Below are 20,792 nucleotides of genomic sequence, written 5' to 3' on the forward strand. Positions count from 1 at the left end.
ATGGTTCACAATACAAATCATATTTTAGAAATTAAATTGAAATAAAAGCTTTTACTGAGTTTAAATGCCTGAGATTAGAGTCTTTACTATTATTTTATACACTTCTATTATGCTTTCCTTCTGATAAAAGTGCCAAAAAAAGTTCTTAAAATCTAATGAATAGGCTACTGGTCTCTGTAAAATGTATAACTGCAGATAACAGCAGCTTTGATTCAGTTTATCCACTGAGAAAGAGAAGCGTAAAGTGATGATTTGTGATTGGTGATAGAGGGACTGTCACAATCAAATAAACCAAATGAGTAGTTTATATTAAACTAAAGCAACAGATAATGTATGTCAAGACCATATAATTATATTTCGTATAAATTATTGTTTATAGATGTCAAATATCAATTGACTTCGCCTCTACGTCATGCATTAAAACCCTTTAATGCATGGCTAGCCGTGGATTATCCCTTACTTGTTTTGCTGAAATCCTAAATCATAACAGAATTCATTGTCAGACTAGCAGAAGTGATTTACACCAAGACTTGTGTGTCTGGCTCGCTGATGAGCCCTCCAGTACCATTAGGCTTTGCAGTTATCCACAAATCCAGTTCCCGAAAATCTAACTTGTTAATGTTTGTTTATAAATCTGCACAAGTAGTTCATTGGAGTTTAGAGAGTCAGAGAGTTTCCTGAGTTCTGTGGATCTGTGTCAAGTAGTTTCATGAGTTAACCGAGCCATGACGGGAAGTCATAAATCAAACATCTTGTGCTGGTTATTTTGTGGAACAGAAAGTGTTTACATTAAACTGAATAGTGACTCTGCAGTTATCATGTTCTAGTCACTGCCACATCCACATATAGGTTTTTGTTTTTGTCAAAGAATAAAAGATATAAAAGGACACATTAAATGCATTTTAATAATGTGAGGTTTATCTCCATATAGAAGTGGCAGCTTGTGGCTGCTCATTCGAGGGGGCGCTAATTCAAAATAAGTTTTCGGAGTGTGGTGTGTGTTGCTTGTGTTTTCAAAATATGTGTTTGTTGCGTCATGTGACCCATGTGCAATCACATGTTTTGTCAAAATAAGTGCCTGCTGCACACGCGTCAAAACCGTTTATGATAAAAGAGACTCTAACGTTCAAAGACGCAAGATACACGCAAGATACTCCCTTAACAGTAAACTCTGATTACACATGAGATTATGTGAGTATCTGAACAAACGCAAGCGTTTCTTTTTCAAAAACCCTTTAGAAGCGTCTGCAGCAGGCACTTATTTTAAGAAGACACGTGATGCACATAGGATTACTCAACGTGCAGAACACATATTTTAAAATTACAAACCACAAACATGACATTTAGAAACAATTGTCAAAATATGTACCCCAGCTGTCACTGGGGCAGTACCATTTAAAACATGTACACTGCAAAAAAAAAAAAAATGACTTTCTTACTTAGAATTTTTGTCTTGTTTTCAGTACAAATATCTAGAAATTCTGGCCTAGGAAAATTTGTAAAAAAAAATCAAATTTAAGCAAATTTGTTCTTAAAATAAGCAAACTTTTTATTGAATTATGTTTAAGGAAAAAAGTTTTTTTATTTAAAACAAAATCTTACCCCATTGGCAGATATTTTGCATGTTTTATGCACAGATTCACTTAAATGAGATATATATATTTTTTGTCTAAAAACTGTATATGTTTTCTTAGGTCATTTTGGTCATCAAGAAAATACATCTTTATTTAAGAATTTTTAGATATTTGTACTGAAAACAAGAAAAAAATACTAAGTAAGAAAGTCATTTTTTTTGCAATGTAGCATATACCATTAGGTTCAAATATATATACATTTGGTACCAATATATACCTTTGAGATACTAATATGTACCTCTGAAGTACTAATATGTGCATTCAGGCACAGATACCCTCTTAAAAATAAAGGCACTTCATGATGGCATAGAAGAGCCAAATTTGTCCAAATGGTTCCACATAGAACCTTTAACATCCAAAAACCTTTCTGTTTCTCTTTTTAGTGAAAAAATGTTCTTTAGATTATTTAAAAGAAACGGTTCTTCTAAGAACCTTTGACTAAATTATTGTTTAAGGAACCAAATATGGTTCTTCTGTGGCATGTGAAGAACCTTTCTAAGAGCATATGTATAGATTTGGAACCAGTATGTTCCTTTGAGGTACTAAAATGCACTCTTTTAGTACTTTTTGAAAGAGAACCACCAGTGACAGCTTTTGTATCTGAGAGTGTACTATTTTATATTAGGACCTTTTTAAAGGGTACGGTCCCAGTGACAACTTTTGTACACCGTCAGAAAAAGGTATAACTGGGACTGTACCCTTTCAAAAAGTACAGCTTTGCAACTAAGTGATCAGGGATCATTTATATTATGTTCCACATACTTTGACCTGCACTTTTAATCTCTTATCCCAGCTTTAGGCACAGGTATGGTGAAAAATGTGAGAAACCCATCATTTAAATAGCCAAGCATTCCAAACTTATACAGTAAATATACACCAACCTAACATATGCTTAACTATATTTATGGTCTCTTCTTATGGTGCATAGTCATACTTTCATCAAGGGCACAAAGTAAACAAATCTTAATAATGTCTAAAATAATATTGTTTAATATTGAGTAAAACTAACCAATCTTTTTTTTTACTGATATGGTTCTTTGGTAATCATACCATGTTGAAATGTACTAACAGATAAGTTAAACATAATCATCTAACACATAACAACTGAAAAAAAAAAACCCACCAGGGCCATCAGGCTTCTAATGCGAAGCAGCGGAAATTAGTTAATGTTGTAATAATGGCCGGCCGACTGTGCATTACCCTGTTCTATAGCCAATTATAAAATAAATAAGTACAGAAATAGATATAAAATATTCATACATTTTATTATCTGAGACAAAAAGATCTACAACATAAGAGATACAAAACCAGCAGAGCAATGTAAGAAATCACATGACTGAGAACCTTAAATTATATCGTCTATCAAACATTACACAAATACATCACAAAATGAGTCAAGTATTGAGCTGTGTATTACATTTTAGGATGAATTGCCCTAAAATGGGACACCAAAGGTCTGGTGTTTCTATACCCCAAAATGCATAAATGCCAGTGAAACTATGGCATCACAAAAATAAAAAGTCATATGACCTTTCAAATGTCCAGTTATATATAAGGGTGGAGCAATCATCAAACAGGAAGCACATTTCACAAAATCCCACATTAGGGCTATTCACCATATGCATTTGGCGGACACTTTTATCCAAAGCATGTTGCGGTACATTTTAAATGTTCCCTGGGAATCAAACCCACAACCTTTGTACTGCTAACCCAATGGTCTGCCATCTAAGCTACAGGAACACTGAAAATTAAAATCACAGAAGCAATTGATACTTATCAAAGGCCAGAGAGATAAAACTATGCTACCAAAATAAGAAATGTGAATAAACCTAAGAAATGTATAGGGTAAGTTCCCAATATGCACTGTATTGCATGTGATTATTAGTAAGTACATTCGTCATGTGTGACATATCTCTTCTAGGCCAGTACCTCATCTACACTAGATCAGACTTTTAACCCAAAATAAATTACATATCACAATCTCATAATTGTGGTAATGAATGGTTTTACCATCTGCAAATAATACAGAGGCACACATGCATGTTTCTGCTTATTGTGTATTATCAATAGAGCTTGACAGAGGTTGTCTTTCTTCAGTATGGGTCATAACCTGACATTACACTTTCACATTACTATCCTCTTTAAATGACTTGACAGGCAATGCCGCAGCCTTTTCAACAGCAAGCGATAAGAAATGTTTTTGTGACATTGCATGAGTGTTAATGGAGTCTGTTTATGATGCTGTTGAAGGGCTCCTGAAAACAAGCCAACAATCACAATCGGTATCTCTCACTAAACAAACAAGCACGAGAAGCCTTATGTAATACACGCGACGCGCCCTCTGGTGTCTGCTTCTGCTATCTCACCCACATTATGAGGCAAATACGAAGGTGAATAATCTTACAAAGGAAAGGAATTCACAAAAATGTAGGTTTTATTTGATTATGACACACATACATACAAAAGTTTATTAAAAACATTTGGAAAAAAAACAAGCTTTTGTAGTTTAATAACATTTGATGTTTTTCTATAGATCTTCTAGCTCCCTCTAGCGCACATTCATGGTAATAATCTACTTACAGTACTTCACAAATTTTTAACATATGGGCTTATATACAAACATATTATAATTAATAAAACCACGAATTGTTTTCATACTGACATATATTAATGAAAAATTATTTTATTGAGATTTTAATGAGCAGCTTTCAAAACGGATCTCACAATAAACCCTCTTGACTTTTCAAGCTTTCCAGTTGTTTGTGATTATTGCACATTTCACCCAATGCATTACTGATTTGATTCTTGTGTATCATGAGACTCTTTGATCCATGCATATACAATCTGTGTCCCAAAGTTGATTCCATCCCTTACGTGGGAGAAGAAAAGTTCAGGACGACAGGAAGTGCAAATTGTAGAATCGGTTTCATTTTGGATCTTGATGTTCTCAATGTTTTCGCGTTTTATCCCACCTCTCTCCAGCAGAATTCTAGGAAAGAAAACACGATTGGCATTTTAATAAATGCCAGCTTTTCTGAACCAATGAAAATATGTCTGTATACATATGGAGTTCTAATTTCTTAATTTCCTCTGGTCAATGAAATGCATAACCCCTTACGTAATGTATTACCCCTCATAGCGTTTTTCATTATTGTGAGTACGGTGTAAGGTCACGCTATTTCCTCAGAGGACAATGGTATTTTATGAGGGATCAATAAAATGAGTCTCGAGTGTATTGTTAAAGTCAAAGCAGACTTTTATTGGTTGCTCTTTTGTGTTTACCTGGTTGCAAGTCTGATATCAACATAAGGTCTAGGTGACTCCATATGTCTGACACAATCTGGATGTATGGCATGAAACTCTCTGGCTGAATCTTGCTCCAGAGTAAAGCAGCACGGTCCCACAGAAGGCCCCATCACACATACAATGTTTGCAGGTCGACTGCCAAACTCTGACACCATTGCATTCACTGTTGCCATGGCAATTCCCATGAGGGTACCCTTCCAGCCTGAGGCAGACAAGAAATACTTGATAAACAACTATACTTTATGCATGAGCTGTACATCATCATCATTTCCATGTATTGTGTAAAGAGATTAACACGCAGAAACATAAAAGTGCTGACATGTCCCTAACATTTCTCTCTGGAGTTGTATTATTACAATTTTTAATGTCTAAGGATTTTTGCAAAATCAAAAGATTATGTAAACACAGTCATTACACCATCTCTTAAAAAGAAAGTCAGTTTATATTGTGACCATATTTATAATGTCTCAAAGCATTTTGATCATACATCAAATGATGGGATGGTACCTTTTTTGGTTTAGATATGTTCCTTTGAGATACCAATATGTACTTTTAGTATCTAAGGTACCAATGTGTACCTTTGAGGTACAAGTACGCACCTTGTAGGTACAAAAGTGTACTTTTTAAAAAGGTACCACCCACGTGACAACTTGTACTTTTTTATTGAGAGTGTACAAGTCCTATCTACTAAAAGACAGTGATCTGATAAATTGTGCTTAGGTCACAATAAACAACATATTTCTTCACAACAATTTAACATCAAATGTGCTTCAAAAGTTGGCAAAATATTTCACGACACTTGTTAAAAATGAACAAAGCTGTGTTGGAGGGGCTCCTTATCAAATGACATTTGTCTCTTTTTACTGTCAGACACTTCCCTTTTTAAAGCAGGCATATTGAGCATTGTACTTTTTTTCATTCATACCACTGCACCTACTTGTTATATCTCTTGTCTTTGAATATAACAACGCTGATAAAGACTAATTTGTAGTCTAATGATTTCAGAAAAATCCCAAATTTTACAGAGAGCTGATGATATATTGAATTGATCATTTACATTTACATCATAATTTTACATCTTTACATGACCATTAAAGGCGCAGTGTGTAAATTACACGCGGCATCTAGTGGTGAGGTTGCGCATTTGCAACCAACGGCTCAGTCCACTGCTCACCCCTCGCTTTTGAAAAGCATAGAGAAGCTACGGTAACCGCCACCGAACAAACATGTCATTGTTGGAGACAACTTAGTAAAAAAGTTTGTCTGTTAAAGTCGCAATGAAATTGAAATGAAAAACTATATATGTATTTTTAATAGTGTGGTATTATTAACAAATGACTTATCTGTGAGCTTCATTATTTTTTAAAAATTCGTGTGTGCTCATAATCTTTAATCAAAAATGCAAATCTCCTCCCCTCCTCAAAACGATCTCTCTTCACTTCCGGTCAAAAGTATGGCAGGTGGGCGGGGTCCGGGAGAAGATCGCAGTGATTAGCAATTAGCAACACGACCCAACTTCAAACGATCCAATCAGATCTCGATGGACAAATTCAAATCCAGCCCTGCCTTATTTCATCTCAAAAGCCGTTTCATTCGGATATACGTCACCACGGGGAAAATAAGGCAATCGCTACTTCCGTTTCATGGCGACTTTAAGGGCTTCTGTAGAAACATGGCGGCACAAAATGGCAACTTCCATGTAAGGGGACCCTCGGTGTATGTAGATAAAAACATCTCATTCTAAGGTAATGAAAACTTAACAGTTCATTATGAAAGGTCTTTATACACCCCTGATCATATAGTTTTGTTTAATAGTTTGCATTTATGTGAAGAGATCCTTCTAAAAAATGCACACTGCACCTTTAAACAGCTTTAAAGCAAAAAAAGTTCCAATAAATGTTTTTATGCATAAAATAATGTTTGGATGTACTGTATGTCGGTTATTACATATCTACAGGTACATTTGGTGTCCAAAGTCATAATTTTTTCTGCTTTTTCAAATGGATATGTTTAATTATTTTAATAATTGCGAACTTACTGTCTTATGGATCACGAGATGTTAAAGGTAATAACAATTTAATACCTTCTGTAAAAGTGTCTTGTATAGGTGAAAATCACGTTTTCCTGATGTCCAAATTAGTCAATGACAATTCTGTTACTATTCAACTCTGTTACAGAGTACCATGTGAAGTTACAGTGTTGACAATCACCCACATACACAAACATGTAAAACATGAAATCCTGACCTGAAAATTTCTTTGTGAATTTCCCATTTGTCAGACGTGACGACTCACCTGCATGTGCTACTCCAATTGCCTTTGCTACAGGGTCAGTGAACAGCAGTGGGATGCAGTCAGCACCTGGTGCTGCTATGACAACGCCTGCTTGGTTGGTCACCATTCCATCGTAACTGTCGGGTGCTGGTTTGCCCATCACCCACACATCACTTGCATGATTGCACTAAAATAATAATAATAAAATATATATATAAACAATAAAAAAGTTTTTAATGCAGATTTGTATGTGTAGTGGTATATGTGTGTGTTTTATAACCAAGTGCTGACAATACCTTTATGAGGTTAAACTGATGAGGTTGAAATCCAGCCTGTTGGCCAAGGCGGCGGCGATTTTCAGACACAACAGCTTTGGAGTCTTTGCGCAGAGGATTGCAGAAAAGGTTTAGTGAGCTCAGCGTGCTGATGTAAGAAATACCACCGGTACGAGTTGTGAAGCCATGAGCGAAACAATCTTTGAAAGAGAAGAATAGACAGATAGACTTTCAGGATGGCAAATAACCTGGCTGGACTGAATATATTGTGTACTGTATAGTTCTGAAATCATTTGGAGTACCAATAACGGTTTGGACACGTCCACATATTCATTATTAATATTTTCCACATTGTAGAATATGCTAATAGTAAACGAATCAAAATAAATATCACCAACCTGAAATTAAAGATGATCTAAGAATTGTAATATCTCCCTTGACCGCTGGTAGGTGCTGTAAAAACGCGTTAACCTCACGTTCAACATCAGCAGTTTTGGTGACTGTGGGTTCACTCAGTGGACAGGACAGATCGTCAAACATGATGATGTATTCAAAATTATACGCCGAGGTGAAGAGGAGCTCCCGGTAGACCTCAAATATTTCTCTTCCGTGGGTTGAAGTCACGATCTTAACACCAGCAATATCATCTCTGTCTATAGTCTGTTTAAATGAGTACAGCGAGGCACAAAGAGAGCTTTCGCACAGAAACTGTGGAGCTTCGTGTAAACCCACAAACATCTCCTCCAGCATGGTGTTTCTGTCCGTCTCCATTGATTTCTCCACATGTTGGACTATGATGAAGATATGCTGCTGAGTCTCAATATTTGCACAGAACTTGCTAATGCGCTTCTTCAGACAAATACTGTATTCTGAACAGCTTACATGCGTAAGATCCACAAGTGTAACGGTGCCCATCTCTGCGCTCGCGTTAATACGCGCACCCGCGTTAAGTGTACAGTAGGTCGCCTTGTTTAGGACAGATGATCTGTGAGAATGAATTCATACCAGAATATAAGTTCGCAAGACGAGGAACCTTATTTGTATATACAACGCAAATAAAATTTCCTCTATAGCATTACTTCCTGAAAAGAGCGTGGGACCGCCCTCAGTGGAAACTCCTCACCAGACAAGCTGCGTATCGCGTGCACACTTCCTTCAAGGTGTTGCAGACAGATTTATTTCTCATGCAGCATACAGTAGTAAATCATGTGACATTGCACGTCCTTTGCAGAATTTCCCGTTTGTGGCTACACGGATCACTTAATTATTTGCAAAATATCAGATTAGAAATAAACACATTTCCTCATGAACTTTACTTTCTCATACAGTAGCTACAAAGGTCTGTAGACTGAAGTTAAAGGACAGTGAATTACAGTTTAGGAAAGTACGCTGTAAAAAAATTGCTGTAGTTGCTGTAGTTATGCAGCTGTTTGCCAGAACTTACTGTAGAATTAAATGTATGTTATTTACTGGCAACAGTTTGTTCGAAGTTAAATGAACATTAACAAGTCTTTGTCTCTACATAATAAAACTATAAAATAACAGCATCATGCAAAGCATGAAACATAAATGGCTTACAGAGTTACTTAATAAACCTCATGAACACAGTTCATGTTTTGTATTACTTTATGTGATTATTAATTATTGTCATTTGGATAGAATGACGTGTATATGAAACTAGGTACTGAATAAACAGGACTCAAGCTTTATTGATTTACAAGGCTAAGTAAAGTTTTGTTTTTAATCTAGTGGTTGTTAGTTATATCTAATTTAGTTTAAACCCGTGTTAAATTAGGACTTTTGTTCTATCCTAAAAGTAAAAATAACAAACTAAAAGCATGCTGGCATATAGTACATTTAAGCAGGATTATTATAAAAGTAGAATTTAAAGAAACTGCTATTGAACTGACACCCACCCTATACCCCCTGGATGACCTCAAATAACAAATTTTACACATTTCAACCTTTATTATAACCCATCATTGCTATATAACTTTATTTTCTGACCAAAGCATGCCGTTTCTGTAAGCAGCTTTAAATTAATATGCATTGTGAAAGCATATGTATTAAAATTAAGTTCAGATTGTGCAAGTTTGTCACACGTTATAAAGATTTTAATATTTTTAATATTGTTACATATCAGGACAAATATATTTTTGTGCTGTTACATATTTGATATGTTGTAATGTTAAAATTTTTTAATTGGTATTTTCACTTTCTGTTATTAGACTTGCAGCTCTATTTGTGGGGTACTTTTTGATCAGTTTATACTTCAACAAATGTAAGAAGGTCACATTGATCAACTGTAGGTCTAGCCTACCATAAATACACTGTAACAAAATGCAGCACAAAATTAATTAAAATTGATCAATTCAACTTACTGTTTTAAGTTTTGGCTTAAAAAAAGTTGACATCACTTAAAATGTTATTTTAAAATGTTATTTTACATAAAATATGTGTTGATTTGACAAAAATGCTGCATATTATTTTAGGCTATGCTGTTTTAGATCCAAAAAACATCTTCCTAAGTCTATTGTAAATATAAAATATAAATGCAGTTAACAATATAATTTTAGTTGTTCACCAGACTAAACATATTTAACAGTTATCTCTTGTTTTTCACATCCTGACACTTTAATGACGAATCATAATGGCAATGATCATTTGATAACTAAAGCATTCTGCAAATATCGCGGTGTGTCTGTGGCCAACAGAGGGAGTACAATTACCAGATCATTTTGCCTGCACCCTGATTAGCCATGGTGCACTGTATGTGATCTTAAAAATGCACAGTGATATTTATATATAACTGAATGTGTTCTGACGTAGGGTTAATTTCTCACAGATAGCCTACAGACAGTGTGAGAATTATAGATTACGCTTGGTAAATTATACTAAATATTGTACATTTTATATGGTTACTCGTTTCAGTATGCATATGAATGCAATTAAATAGAAAATATTGATATTGAAATGTGAGGAAGTAGCCTGTTTTATATGTCCTTTATTAACATTATATAGGTACAATTAATTTTCTTTTAAAATCCGCTTTTTGGCCAATAAAATAACTTGCAGTGTTATGTTGGACGCATGTGGTATGTTATTCATGCATCAATACTAATATTTTCCTCACTAAAATTAATTTAGCAATGAACATTTAAAGTTGAATGCTTTAACTTATAACACATTTTCAGTCATGATTTTAATTCTTCCCCAGTCTCGGATTTTACCTACAGTTTACACCTCGGTTTATAGGCTATGTATATATTTAGCGGTTTTGCACCTCGTTCATCTGAAGGCAGTTCGCTTTGGTCTCGTGCACGCTGATCCGTGTCGCGCGCCTCTCAGTCTCTCGCAATAAGCGCGTGGAAACAGCAGCTGTGCCGTCAGATGCACCAGCACCGAAGAGCAGCGACGTGCAACATTTCGCCATTCAGCTCCGTTCACGTTTTTTTACCGGATTATACCGAATCACACTAAGGCTCGGAATAAGCTATATGCAAGACGGTAAGTCGCTTCTTTTGATCTGTTGCTGTTTCCTGTATTGGGTCCATTAGTCCGTCCCAGGCTTATAGTGCCTGCTAGTTTCCATTCTCCTCATTTCATCAGACTGAGCTCCATCACAATGTTTCCCCCTATCGAAGCATCAATATCATTTACAGTCGGCACAACACATTTTACACAAAGCCTCAATTTTATAGGTAGCCTATATGTCTATTTTCAAACTTAAATAGGGTCCGTGCCTGTCACTTATAAGACTGAATTATTGTATTTGTTGAAATACTTGTTGAGGCTGTATAAAATATTTAAATGGAACGGTAAACAGTTGTTTAACACAAGTTAAACGTTGCATTGTGCTGATTCAAAGTTCACACTGGGAAAAATACTAAAATGCAAACACAAACCTTAGGAAGGACATCACTTAGCGCATACAACGAGATTCAAAGCGGGTTATTAAAGCGATAGACGTTCACAAACTAAGTTTCTCAGGCTTAGAGTCACAGATACGCTTTTCTTTGGGAGCTAAAGTATTCATTGGCGTTTATCGTCTGTTTTGCGGACAGTTTGGTGTCAGATGGTTGCTGCTGTATGTAGAAACAGCTTCTTGGCTGATGCCCTTGATAACGTGTCACCTGGGCAACCGCTTCAGCACCATGGAGAGAGTTCAGCTTGTTATAGGTCCACATTCTGAAGAAACAAAAGTTGCCATCTGTTTGATTACATACTTCATTCAGTATCATATCTACTTCATTTTTTTATTCGTCGCGACGGCACGTTTTGTTTCATGTCAGCTGTGACACTGATCTTATGCCAAAATGAATTTTACAGTCTTTTAACATATGACCCGATGTTATGAATCGTGTTTTTGTGTGCCTCATTACAATCTTCAGTTTTTTTCCAATGACTACATGACAAACTATACAGTTTACTAATTAGAAAGATGTCATAATATCATGAATCATTCTTTGATCTTTTGGATAAATTTGTTTATTGTTGCATGCTTAACTTGAATTACTCAAAGCGTCCTTATATTGAAAAAGACAAGTTAGTTTAAAGCAAGCTTTGACAAGCTCTTTGATCATTTCAGTATGATCTAATAGTCGGTACACATCACAAATTGTTTTGTGATTTCATCACATTGTAATGCAGGCTTTGCAAAAAGGTTGTTTTGGGTGAGAGTTTAAAACTATATTGAACTCGACAGCAACCCCGCAGGTTTTTAGTATGTGCAGATGTATGTAGATCATTTAACATATGGAATCAAATTACTTTTATGTATTCATTTGTATAAAGAGGACAAATTGGAAGTCTTAAAGGAACAGCAGCAAAAAAAAAAAAAAAGAGAGAATAAAACTAAATTATACAGTTACTCTTTTATGAAAATGTATCGAAATGTAACTAAAATAAAAAGAGCTATGGCCCAATTGTGTAACTAACTAAGTTGTTGGATTTCTTTTAGTTAAGAATTTAAACAAAAGTCAATATTGTTCAAACCTTACATTGTTGGCTGACTTTACTGTAAGATAACAAGAAATTGCGCTGTAAATCTGTAAAAAGACCCTTGTTTTAATAAAACACGGTCCTCTGTATGTACATGATTTACCTTTTTGGGTCAGTAAAGACTTAAGATTCAAATAATGCTGACAGGTATTATAAAAAAAACCAACCAAACAAAAAAACATTGCTAGTATGTTCTTCTGCACAGATGGCTTAGCAAAGTCAGTGCAAAATTGAGCAAATCCAAACTTACATAAATCAGACAACGTTGGCAAAAACCCTAATATAAAAGAGCTGTTAAGAAATAATGATATTTAAAACACTTACTTAAATCAACGCTTGGCCTGTTATTTAGCATGGATTTGAATAAAAATATATTTATGTCATGATAAAACGATTTGCATGTTTTTCAGTACTGGTCACTGAGTTTGATTCACGGTTATCAGATATAAACATTCCCATCTGTTTGGACTTCATGGCAGATGAAAGCAATAAAACAAAGCGTCTCTTTGTGATGATTTAATAGCATTATACCAATACTACAGTTTAGATTTGAAAGCCATTACAAAGCCTAGGAGAGCCCTGGAAACATACTTATATTGTTTACAAATGCAGTCATACTACATAAAAATGCCTTACTGATTTCTTCCCTCTCCAATGAAATTATCTGCAATTATTGAAACAGCATTTTAATGCGGTAATACTTTCCACGAGTTTCTGTTTTCTCACTTCTGATCAGTATTTTTGCAAAAACCAATAGCGTTTTTTCCATCTTTCAAACAACTTCCAATTAAGCTGACTTGGCACATTGCAGATATATGGCACAATTTCTTTTACGGCCTGCTTTCTCATTAACTGTTACTGGTGGCTCTGCATGAACGCCCAAATAAAACATCAATTGTAAAGATTGACTGCAGAAAATTACAATCAACTGTTCCCTGTGCTGCATGTGGTTGATATATTCATAATAGCTCTGCTGTAGATGCAAAATTGCACTAGTTGTGGGCATGCATTCACTATATGTTGCTGCTACAGTATACACTTACACTTTATGTCATACTTTCACTTAAAGACATATGGCATGCTTTTTCTTGGCTAGCCGCCATATCAGTATGCTGTCTATTATTAGAATGGTAGCATTCTGTATTTTAACACAGGATTGTGGTTCCCATGAAAGAGGAGGCCCGTAATTGGCCCAGTGTGCCATGTGAGAATAGCTTTGGTCACAGTTTTGCTGTGTGAAGCCATTGCATCTCATCGCATCTGAAAGCAGCAGATATAAAAGCATCCTTTGATGTTGGGCCATTTTTCTGGGATGGGTTCGTTGCCAATATAAGCTGCATTATCTTGTGGAGGGGGTTCTATGAGCCCCCAAGTAAAGGTTGGCATCAAATCAAGTATAATTTAGTTATATGGAAAAAAGCAAGCAGGATATGCAATTTGCTGTCTCTAAGATGTCTGAATAAACAGAATCAGAATGAGCTTTTTTAGGAGTCCAGTGGGGTTTCAGGATCTCAGAGTACTTCATATTTCATACAGCATATATAAAAACACAAGAAATAGACAAAATACACAAAGAGTTATTTATGAATGTGCATACTCTGTATTACAACTGTGCACTGTACATAAAAAAAACATTAATATGTATTTATTTACAGTGTGACACTGTCTTTGTGATATACCATGATTAACTGTTTTATATATATATATATATATATATATATATATATATATATATATATATATATATATATGTCACTGTCTTTGTGATATACCATGATTAACTGTTTTATATATATATATATATATATATCATCCTATATGTAATGTAAAGATCATGCTGTTATAATATAACCTTACTATTTTTAATACTGACTATGATCATGCCAAAGATTGAAATTAAAGTAAAATTAATGATTAAAATTTTTATGCTTCATTATAAAACCTTAGCATGAATATCACAGACAGGGTCAAAATTATGCACATAAACTATGTCATATAATCATATATTTTATGTTAAACATTAAGTTAAACAATTTCAACTTGTTTTTCTAAGTTATGTCAACTTATCATAAGTCAAAACTTAAAACAGTAGGTTGAATTTACTTTCATAATTAAGTTGTTTGAACGTCATGCTGCTTTTTTTACAGTGTAATAGTGTATTATATATTAAATCATTAGTCAATTTTCTTAAAAAAAATTTTTTTTGAGGAAAACATTCCAGGATTTTTTTTCATTTTAATGGACTTTAATGGATACCAACACTTAACATTTAACTCAACACGTAATAGTTTTTTTCAATGGAGTTTCAAAGGACTCTAAACGATCCCAAACGAGGCATGAGGGTCTTCTCTAGATTGACATTTTTGACAAGAAAAATAAAAAAATATGCACTTTTAAACCACAACTTCTCGTCTATCTCCGGTCCTGTGAAGCGCCAGTGCAACCTCACGTAATTGCTTAATGCCGTGGAAAGGTCACGTGTTACATGAAACACACATTTGCGGACCATTTTAAACAATAAACTGACACAAAGACATTAATTAATATCATTCGACATACAACAACGTCGGAACGCTCCTCTTTCTCCACACTTGTAAACACTGGGGCGTAGTTTCGCATACATCATCCGTGACCTCTTGACGTGATGACGTATTGCGTGAGGTCGTGCTGGCGCATCACAGGACCAGAGATAGATGAGAAGTTGTGGTTTAAAAGTGCATATTTGTTATTTTTCTTGTCAAAAATGTCAATCGTTTCACTAGATAAGACCCTTACACCTCGTTTGGGATCGTTTAGAGTCCTTTGAAACTCAGTTGAAAAACTGTTAAGTGTTGAGTTAAGTTTTAAGTGTTGGGTTCCATTAAAGTCCATTAAAATGAGAAAAATCCTGGAATGTTTTCCTCAAAAAACATAATTTCTTCTCGACTGAACAAATAATCTGGATTTTTTTTTTAAGAAAATGAACTAATCCTTTAATATTGCATAAACATGACTGTTAGTAAAGAATGAGGGCCATGACTATTACATCTCAATCTCTTTAAAAATATACATAGCAACATTCTTTAATCACATTTTTACCTATATACTTGGTCACTCGAAGGTGTCTTCCCAAAACAGACTTGAACAGACGTGTCTCAAACCTCCTGATTGTATTGCTTTTTAATGCGTCCTTAAGAACATTTACACTTGGTGATCAGCGTGAATGCTCCTGTACCATCAAACTACTAAATGCTGTGCAATGGGTGGAAATGAAGACTTGTTTTTCTTTTTAAAGAGTTGTTTACAATAATTAACCGTGAATGACTGTACTTGCCTTCTATTCAACGAGCTTTTGCTGTAATTACACATTTTAACTGCTAAAGTTAATTGTCCATGTGCAGCTTTTACAGTGTTATTTAATTCATGCCTTTCCCTGATGGTTGTTGATTGCAGAGCGACAGGGTTTGGCTGTTAAACTGGGTGGTAAAATGGACGATTCTTTGCACCTTTTCTATTGGAAAGTCAAGGTTTTGGTGTCTGTGCTGGAATCATTTCTTTTTGCTGGAGGGAGTGCACGGGACTTTAGTTATGTTACTTTTCCTTGAGAGGTGTGGATGCTTAGTTTTTCACTGACAAAGGTGCTTGAGATAAGAAACAGACTCTCTGTCTTCCTATTACCAGCCTGTGGCAAAAGAGATTATCATTCACACACAAAAAAACTTTGCCTACAAAAATACAGTGCCGACAGTCAGTGATGCAGAAGATTTGGAAATGGGAGTTTAATAGTTCACAAAATTATATTTGAAAAAAAAAAACAAATCATCATTTACTCATCCTCATGCCATTTCAGACCTGCATGACTGTCTTCAGTGCCTTGAAAGAATGTTGATTATAAAATTACAGTTGTTATGTATATATTGTTTACAGTACAATATTGTTTTACATTCTGTCTAACATCTCGAAAAAATAGTCACCAAAGTTTCATAGGGACTGTACCCTTTAAAAAGGTCCTAATATGTGCAGGGTTTCCCGCAGAAAATGGGTTAGTCAAGGTGGTAGGGTTGGGTGGGTGGGCGGTGCCAAGGGCATGTCAATCAAAGGGGCGTCATGATGAAAATTAAAATATTTTAATAAAATAAATAAATAAAATATTTATTTTTAAAACACTCAAATAAAACTTAATTTTGAAAAAAGCTATGGCAAAAAATGAACACATACTAGATTATTAATGAATTTTAATGTTTTTAACAGATTCCTCTAATGGGAATAGCTGCGTTATGAAGTGAAACTAAAGGGTTAATAAACACAAACTAAAGCAGATGTTGTAGAACATCTGGCGAACGATGATAGATAGCGCAAAAATTGTAAAAACTGATTATTTCCCACTATTAATTACATTATCTTAAAGGAGTGTAACTACTGTAGCATGTAAATAATGCACAAAAATAAAGTGAGCAAGAGTGCTCAACAATTATATCTAATCAACAGGCACATTAAACCTTAGCAGTTTGCTCAAACAACAGAATCACCAGCTAACTTACTTTAAAATTAGAAGAACTATAGACTAATAAAATAACAGGCTTAAATAAACCCAAAACATCCACAAGTCCACTTACAGTTCTCACGGACACGTGTTTTATCAACTGGCTATTCTCCAGACATGACGGACCACGTCTTTCTCATTTCGGCCTTGTGGTGCGCGTGCACCCTCGCGGTGTGTAGCGCGTCTGCGCTATTCTCCGAGATGTTTTATCAACTGGCTTTATCCTCCAGACAGTGACGGTCCGGACCACGTCTTTCTCATTTCGGCCGTGTTTTTTTGGACAAGTTAGTTAAGGCGGTAGGGTTTCCAAGCTTAGGCAGGCCGCCTTAACTGAAATATGCTGCGGGAAACCCTGATGTGACCCTGGACCACAAAACCAGTCATAAGTGACACGGGTATATTTGCAGCAATAACCAACCATACATTGGATCTCATTCACTAAGCATGCGTACGCACAAATTTGTTCGTAAACAAAAACGGACGTTTTAACTAACAAATCATGAATCAACAAAAACTTTCATACTGAAATTTCTTCTAAATGTTTGCAAAAACATAAGAACAACTTAGACCACACATGCGCAATAATCACGAACAAGGAAAAAGAACCCTATAATATACATTTGTGTTATATATTTAATATATTTTTTCCATGATTATTGCGTACATGTGGTCTAAGTTGTTCTTATGTTTTTGCAAACATTTAGAAGAAATTTTAGTATGAAAGTTTTTGTTGATTCATGATTTGTAAGCTAAAACGTCCATACGCACATTTTACGAACAAATTTGTGTGTAGTACGTATGCTGCTTAGTGAATGAGACCCAATGTTTGGGTCAAATTTATCACACATTTTTATCAAAATTAGGCAAAAAATCATTAGGATATTAATATGTAAAGATCTTGTTCCATGAAAATATTTTCTACATTTAATACCATATATATAAATAAACATGCCCCATTAAGAAGATATAAAGTAAAGGGGCGTGATCTTCAGGTTCTCTATTTGATACTACTTGTTCTGCGTCTGTGAATCCCATTATTGATAAGCCAGGATATATTGATCAGCCTTTTAATTTCATACCATTTTTGGTACAGGAAGTTCATCAAGCCCAAAAATCCTTGGATTGTAGAAAAACCTCAGGACCTGACCTTATTGATCCGTATTTCTTGAAACTGGCGGCTGATTTTGTAGCTGTGCCTCTTACATATCTTTTTAATCTTACAGTGGAAAATAAGGAAATACCAAGGATATGGAAATCAGCTTTTGTTTTACCTTTATTGAAAGGAGGTGACCCCGCAATTTTAAATAATTATAGGCCAATATCTAATTTATCAGTTCTAGTTAAAATTCTTGAAGGTCTTGTGAGTGATCAATTAAAGGAGTTTTTATATTCAAATGCCATTTTATCAACACATCAATCAGGCTTCAGAAACAGACATAGCACAATCACAGCCGCAATGAAGGTGGTAAATGACGTTTTGGTTGCGCTTGACAAGAAGCAGCATTCAGCATTACTCTTTATTGATCTGTCCAAAGCTTTGGATACTTTTGATCAGGAAGTTTTGAAATGTAGACTCATTAACTCAGGACTTTCAGAGCAAGCAGTTGCTTGGTTTTCAAATTACCTTAGTGATAGGTCTCAGTGTATTAGATGTGATGGTCTATGCTCCAAAACTGCAACAGTGACTAAGGGTGTACCACAGGGTTCTGTATTAGGTCCACTTTTATTTACTATTTACATAAACAATATGGGTCAAAAGGTGTTAAATGATAATCTCCATTTTTTATGCTGATGATACTGTCATATATTGTAGTGCCCCAACTCTTGTACAAGCAATTGAATATTTGCAAATTGTGTTCATTGAAGTTCAAAATACCCTTATGCAGCTAAAATTAGTTTTAAATGGAGAAAAGACCAAACTTATGTTGTTTTCTAAATCCAGAATTAGGCCTCAAAGCCTGCCTCCAATTGTCACGATGGGGGAAAGTGAAATAGAGGTTGTTAACTCCTATAAATACCTGGGTCTTTTGATTGATGATTCCCTGACTTTTTTGGCTTGTGGCCACCACTTTTTTATCTGTTTTAGACTATGGTGATCTTTTATATATGCATACGTCTGCACAGAATATGCATATGATTGATACAGCTTACCATGCTTCGTTGAGGTTCATTACAAATTGTAAAGCACGGACTCACCATTGCAAGCTATACACTCGGGTTGGATGGCCTCCTCTAGCCACCCGAAGGCTATGTCATTGGTACATTTTATATATAAAGCAATTCTTGGTTTGCTCCCAAATTACTTATGTGATTATGTCATACAAAAAGGAAATGGGCAACACTTTTTGCGTTCTCAGGACCTTTTATACTTTCTGTGCCAAAGACTCGTACGGAAATGGGAAAGAAGGCATTTCAGTATTCTGCACCTTCATCATGGAATACGTTGCAAAAGGACTTGAAACTGACTGATTTAATCTCGCTAAATGCTTTTAAAGTAAAAATGAAAGACTTAGAGGCAGACGCCTTAATATGTAAATGTTTTTAGAATGTAAGCATCTAAATTGATTTTATGAGGCGTTGTTTTTGTTTGTTTGTTTGTTTTTGTGTGTGTGCGTATTTGTTTATACTTATGTGTTTGCATTTTTTTTATATGCTGCTGCCTGTCTTGGCCAGGTCACCCTTGCAAAAGAGGTTCTTAATCTCAATGGGATTCTCCTGGTTAAATAAAGGTTAAATAAAATAAAAATAAATATATATATATATTAGTAATATGTGTTGCAAAGGTCTTCATTTGGACAACTTTATGGTGATCATAACAAACTACACATCAATGGAAAGCTCATTTATTTAGTTTTCAGATGACATATACATTTCAATAAAAAAATTATCTTGACTGGTTTTGTGGTCCAGGCTCATATATGGACTAGTATTTATGTATGTATACATTTGGCACTAATGTGTACCTTTGAGGTGCTACTATGCATTCTTTGGTACCAATATGTACCTCTAAGGTAATAATATGACCTCTTTGTGTACTTTTTGAAAGGAAACCGCCTTAGTGACAGCAAGGGACCATTTTGGACCATTTCTTTCTGACAGTGTAGTAGATAGAAAGTTCACTAATGTAGCCAGTATTTACTTTTAGTATATAAATGCTTTTAAATAATGTATATAGTCATAATACATTCTAAGAACTATTTTAAAATCTTTACATGCATACAAGCTTACAATTTTTCTGCTCTTTTATAAATTCCCAGTTGTGTATCATTTCGCGGTATCAGGTTTTTCTCACATGTTTCTCCTAAAATTGTGAGATTTTGTGTCTATTATGATCAATTCGTACTGTATTAATGGTTCTGCATCATCACTCTCATTTGGTCACTTAATTAATTTAATAAAAACATTTTTTTATATAAAATCATGCTTAGCATAGATCTACAATGGTTAGAAAATGAATTTTCTGAAAGCTTTGTGATACGATTGTTATTCTCTTGCTGTTGCATTTCTATTTCCCCAGCTTCATTGTAATACAAAGTCCTCACTGCTTTTGTTATGGCAGCCACTGTCCTGACCTTGCACTGCATCACTGGACATGCATACAGTAGATTGAGTAAGATAGCGCCTTTCTCAAACAGACAGCATCAGATTGCACTCTTGCCTTGTTTTACATCAGGTTTTGAGTTTAATCCAGCCCATATACAACAGAATTAACCTGGCAGGAGCTAATCTGGAAGATACAAAATAAAGTGAAAAGTGGCATCTTGTATTGATGTATGGGGAG

The 20,792-nt window shown here is 34.9% G+C and overlaps 2 protein-coding genes across 3 annotated transcripts in view; one reads left to right on the forward strand and one right to left on the reverse strand.

The window, feature by feature from the left end:
• Nucleotides 1–3,547: 3,547 nt before the first annotated feature.
• lacc1 (laccase (multicopper oxidoreductase) domain containing 1) lies at nucleotides 3,548–8,717 on the reverse strand. The gene is made up of 5 exons (XM_065293014.2): nucleotides 7,887–8,717; nucleotides 7,510–7,688; nucleotides 7,235–7,400; nucleotides 4,917–5,142; nucleotides 3,548–4,623 (listed from the first exon to the last, which is right to left on the reverse strand). Exons 1-5 carry the CDS (start codon nucleotides 8,401–8,403, stop codon nucleotides 4,425–4,427), a joined length of 1,287 nt encoding a protein of 428 aa, XP_065149086.1. The 5' UTR covers nucleotides 8,404–8,717; the 3' UTR covers nucleotides 3,548–4,424.
• Nucleotides 8,718–10,817: 2,100 nt separating this feature from the next.
• Nucleotides 10,818–20,792, forward strand: part of enox1 (ecto-NOX disulfide-thiol exchanger 1) — a 158,448-nt gene continuing 148,473 nt past the window's right edge. For both annotated transcript variants that reach the window (XM_065293016.2, XM_065293015.2), the window contains exon 1: nucleotides 10,818–10,995. The gene's annotated coding sequence lies outside the window, so the exon portion shown is untranslated. The remainder of the gene's footprint in view (nucleotides 10,996–20,792) is intronic.

The sequence above is a fragment of the Paramisgurnus dabryanus genome, chromosome 15 (assembly GCF_030506205.2).
Source record: "Paramisgurnus dabryanus chromosome 15, PD_genome_1.1, whole genome shotgun sequence".
Classification (NCBI taxonomy): Eukaryota; Metazoa; Chordata; class Actinopteri; order Cypriniformes; family Cobitidae; genus Paramisgurnus; species Paramisgurnus dabryanus.

What these genes read in the sequence shown, in the direction of transcription:
- lacc1 (XM_065293014.2), bottom strand. Translation starts at nt 8,403, where the DNA reads ATGGGCACCGTTACACTTGTGGATCTTACGCATGTAAGCTGTTCAGAA. An exon ending in ATCAGTTTAACCTCATAAAG is followed by an intron (nt 7,401 to 7,509) that starts GTATTGTCAGCA and finishes TTATTATTTTAG; the next exon opens with TGCAATCATGCAAGTGATGT. An exon ending in GATATCAGACTTGCAACCAG is followed by an intron (nt 4,624 to 4,916) that starts GTAAACACAAAA and finishes TTTCTTTCCTAG; the next exon opens with AATTCTGCTGGAGAGAGGTG.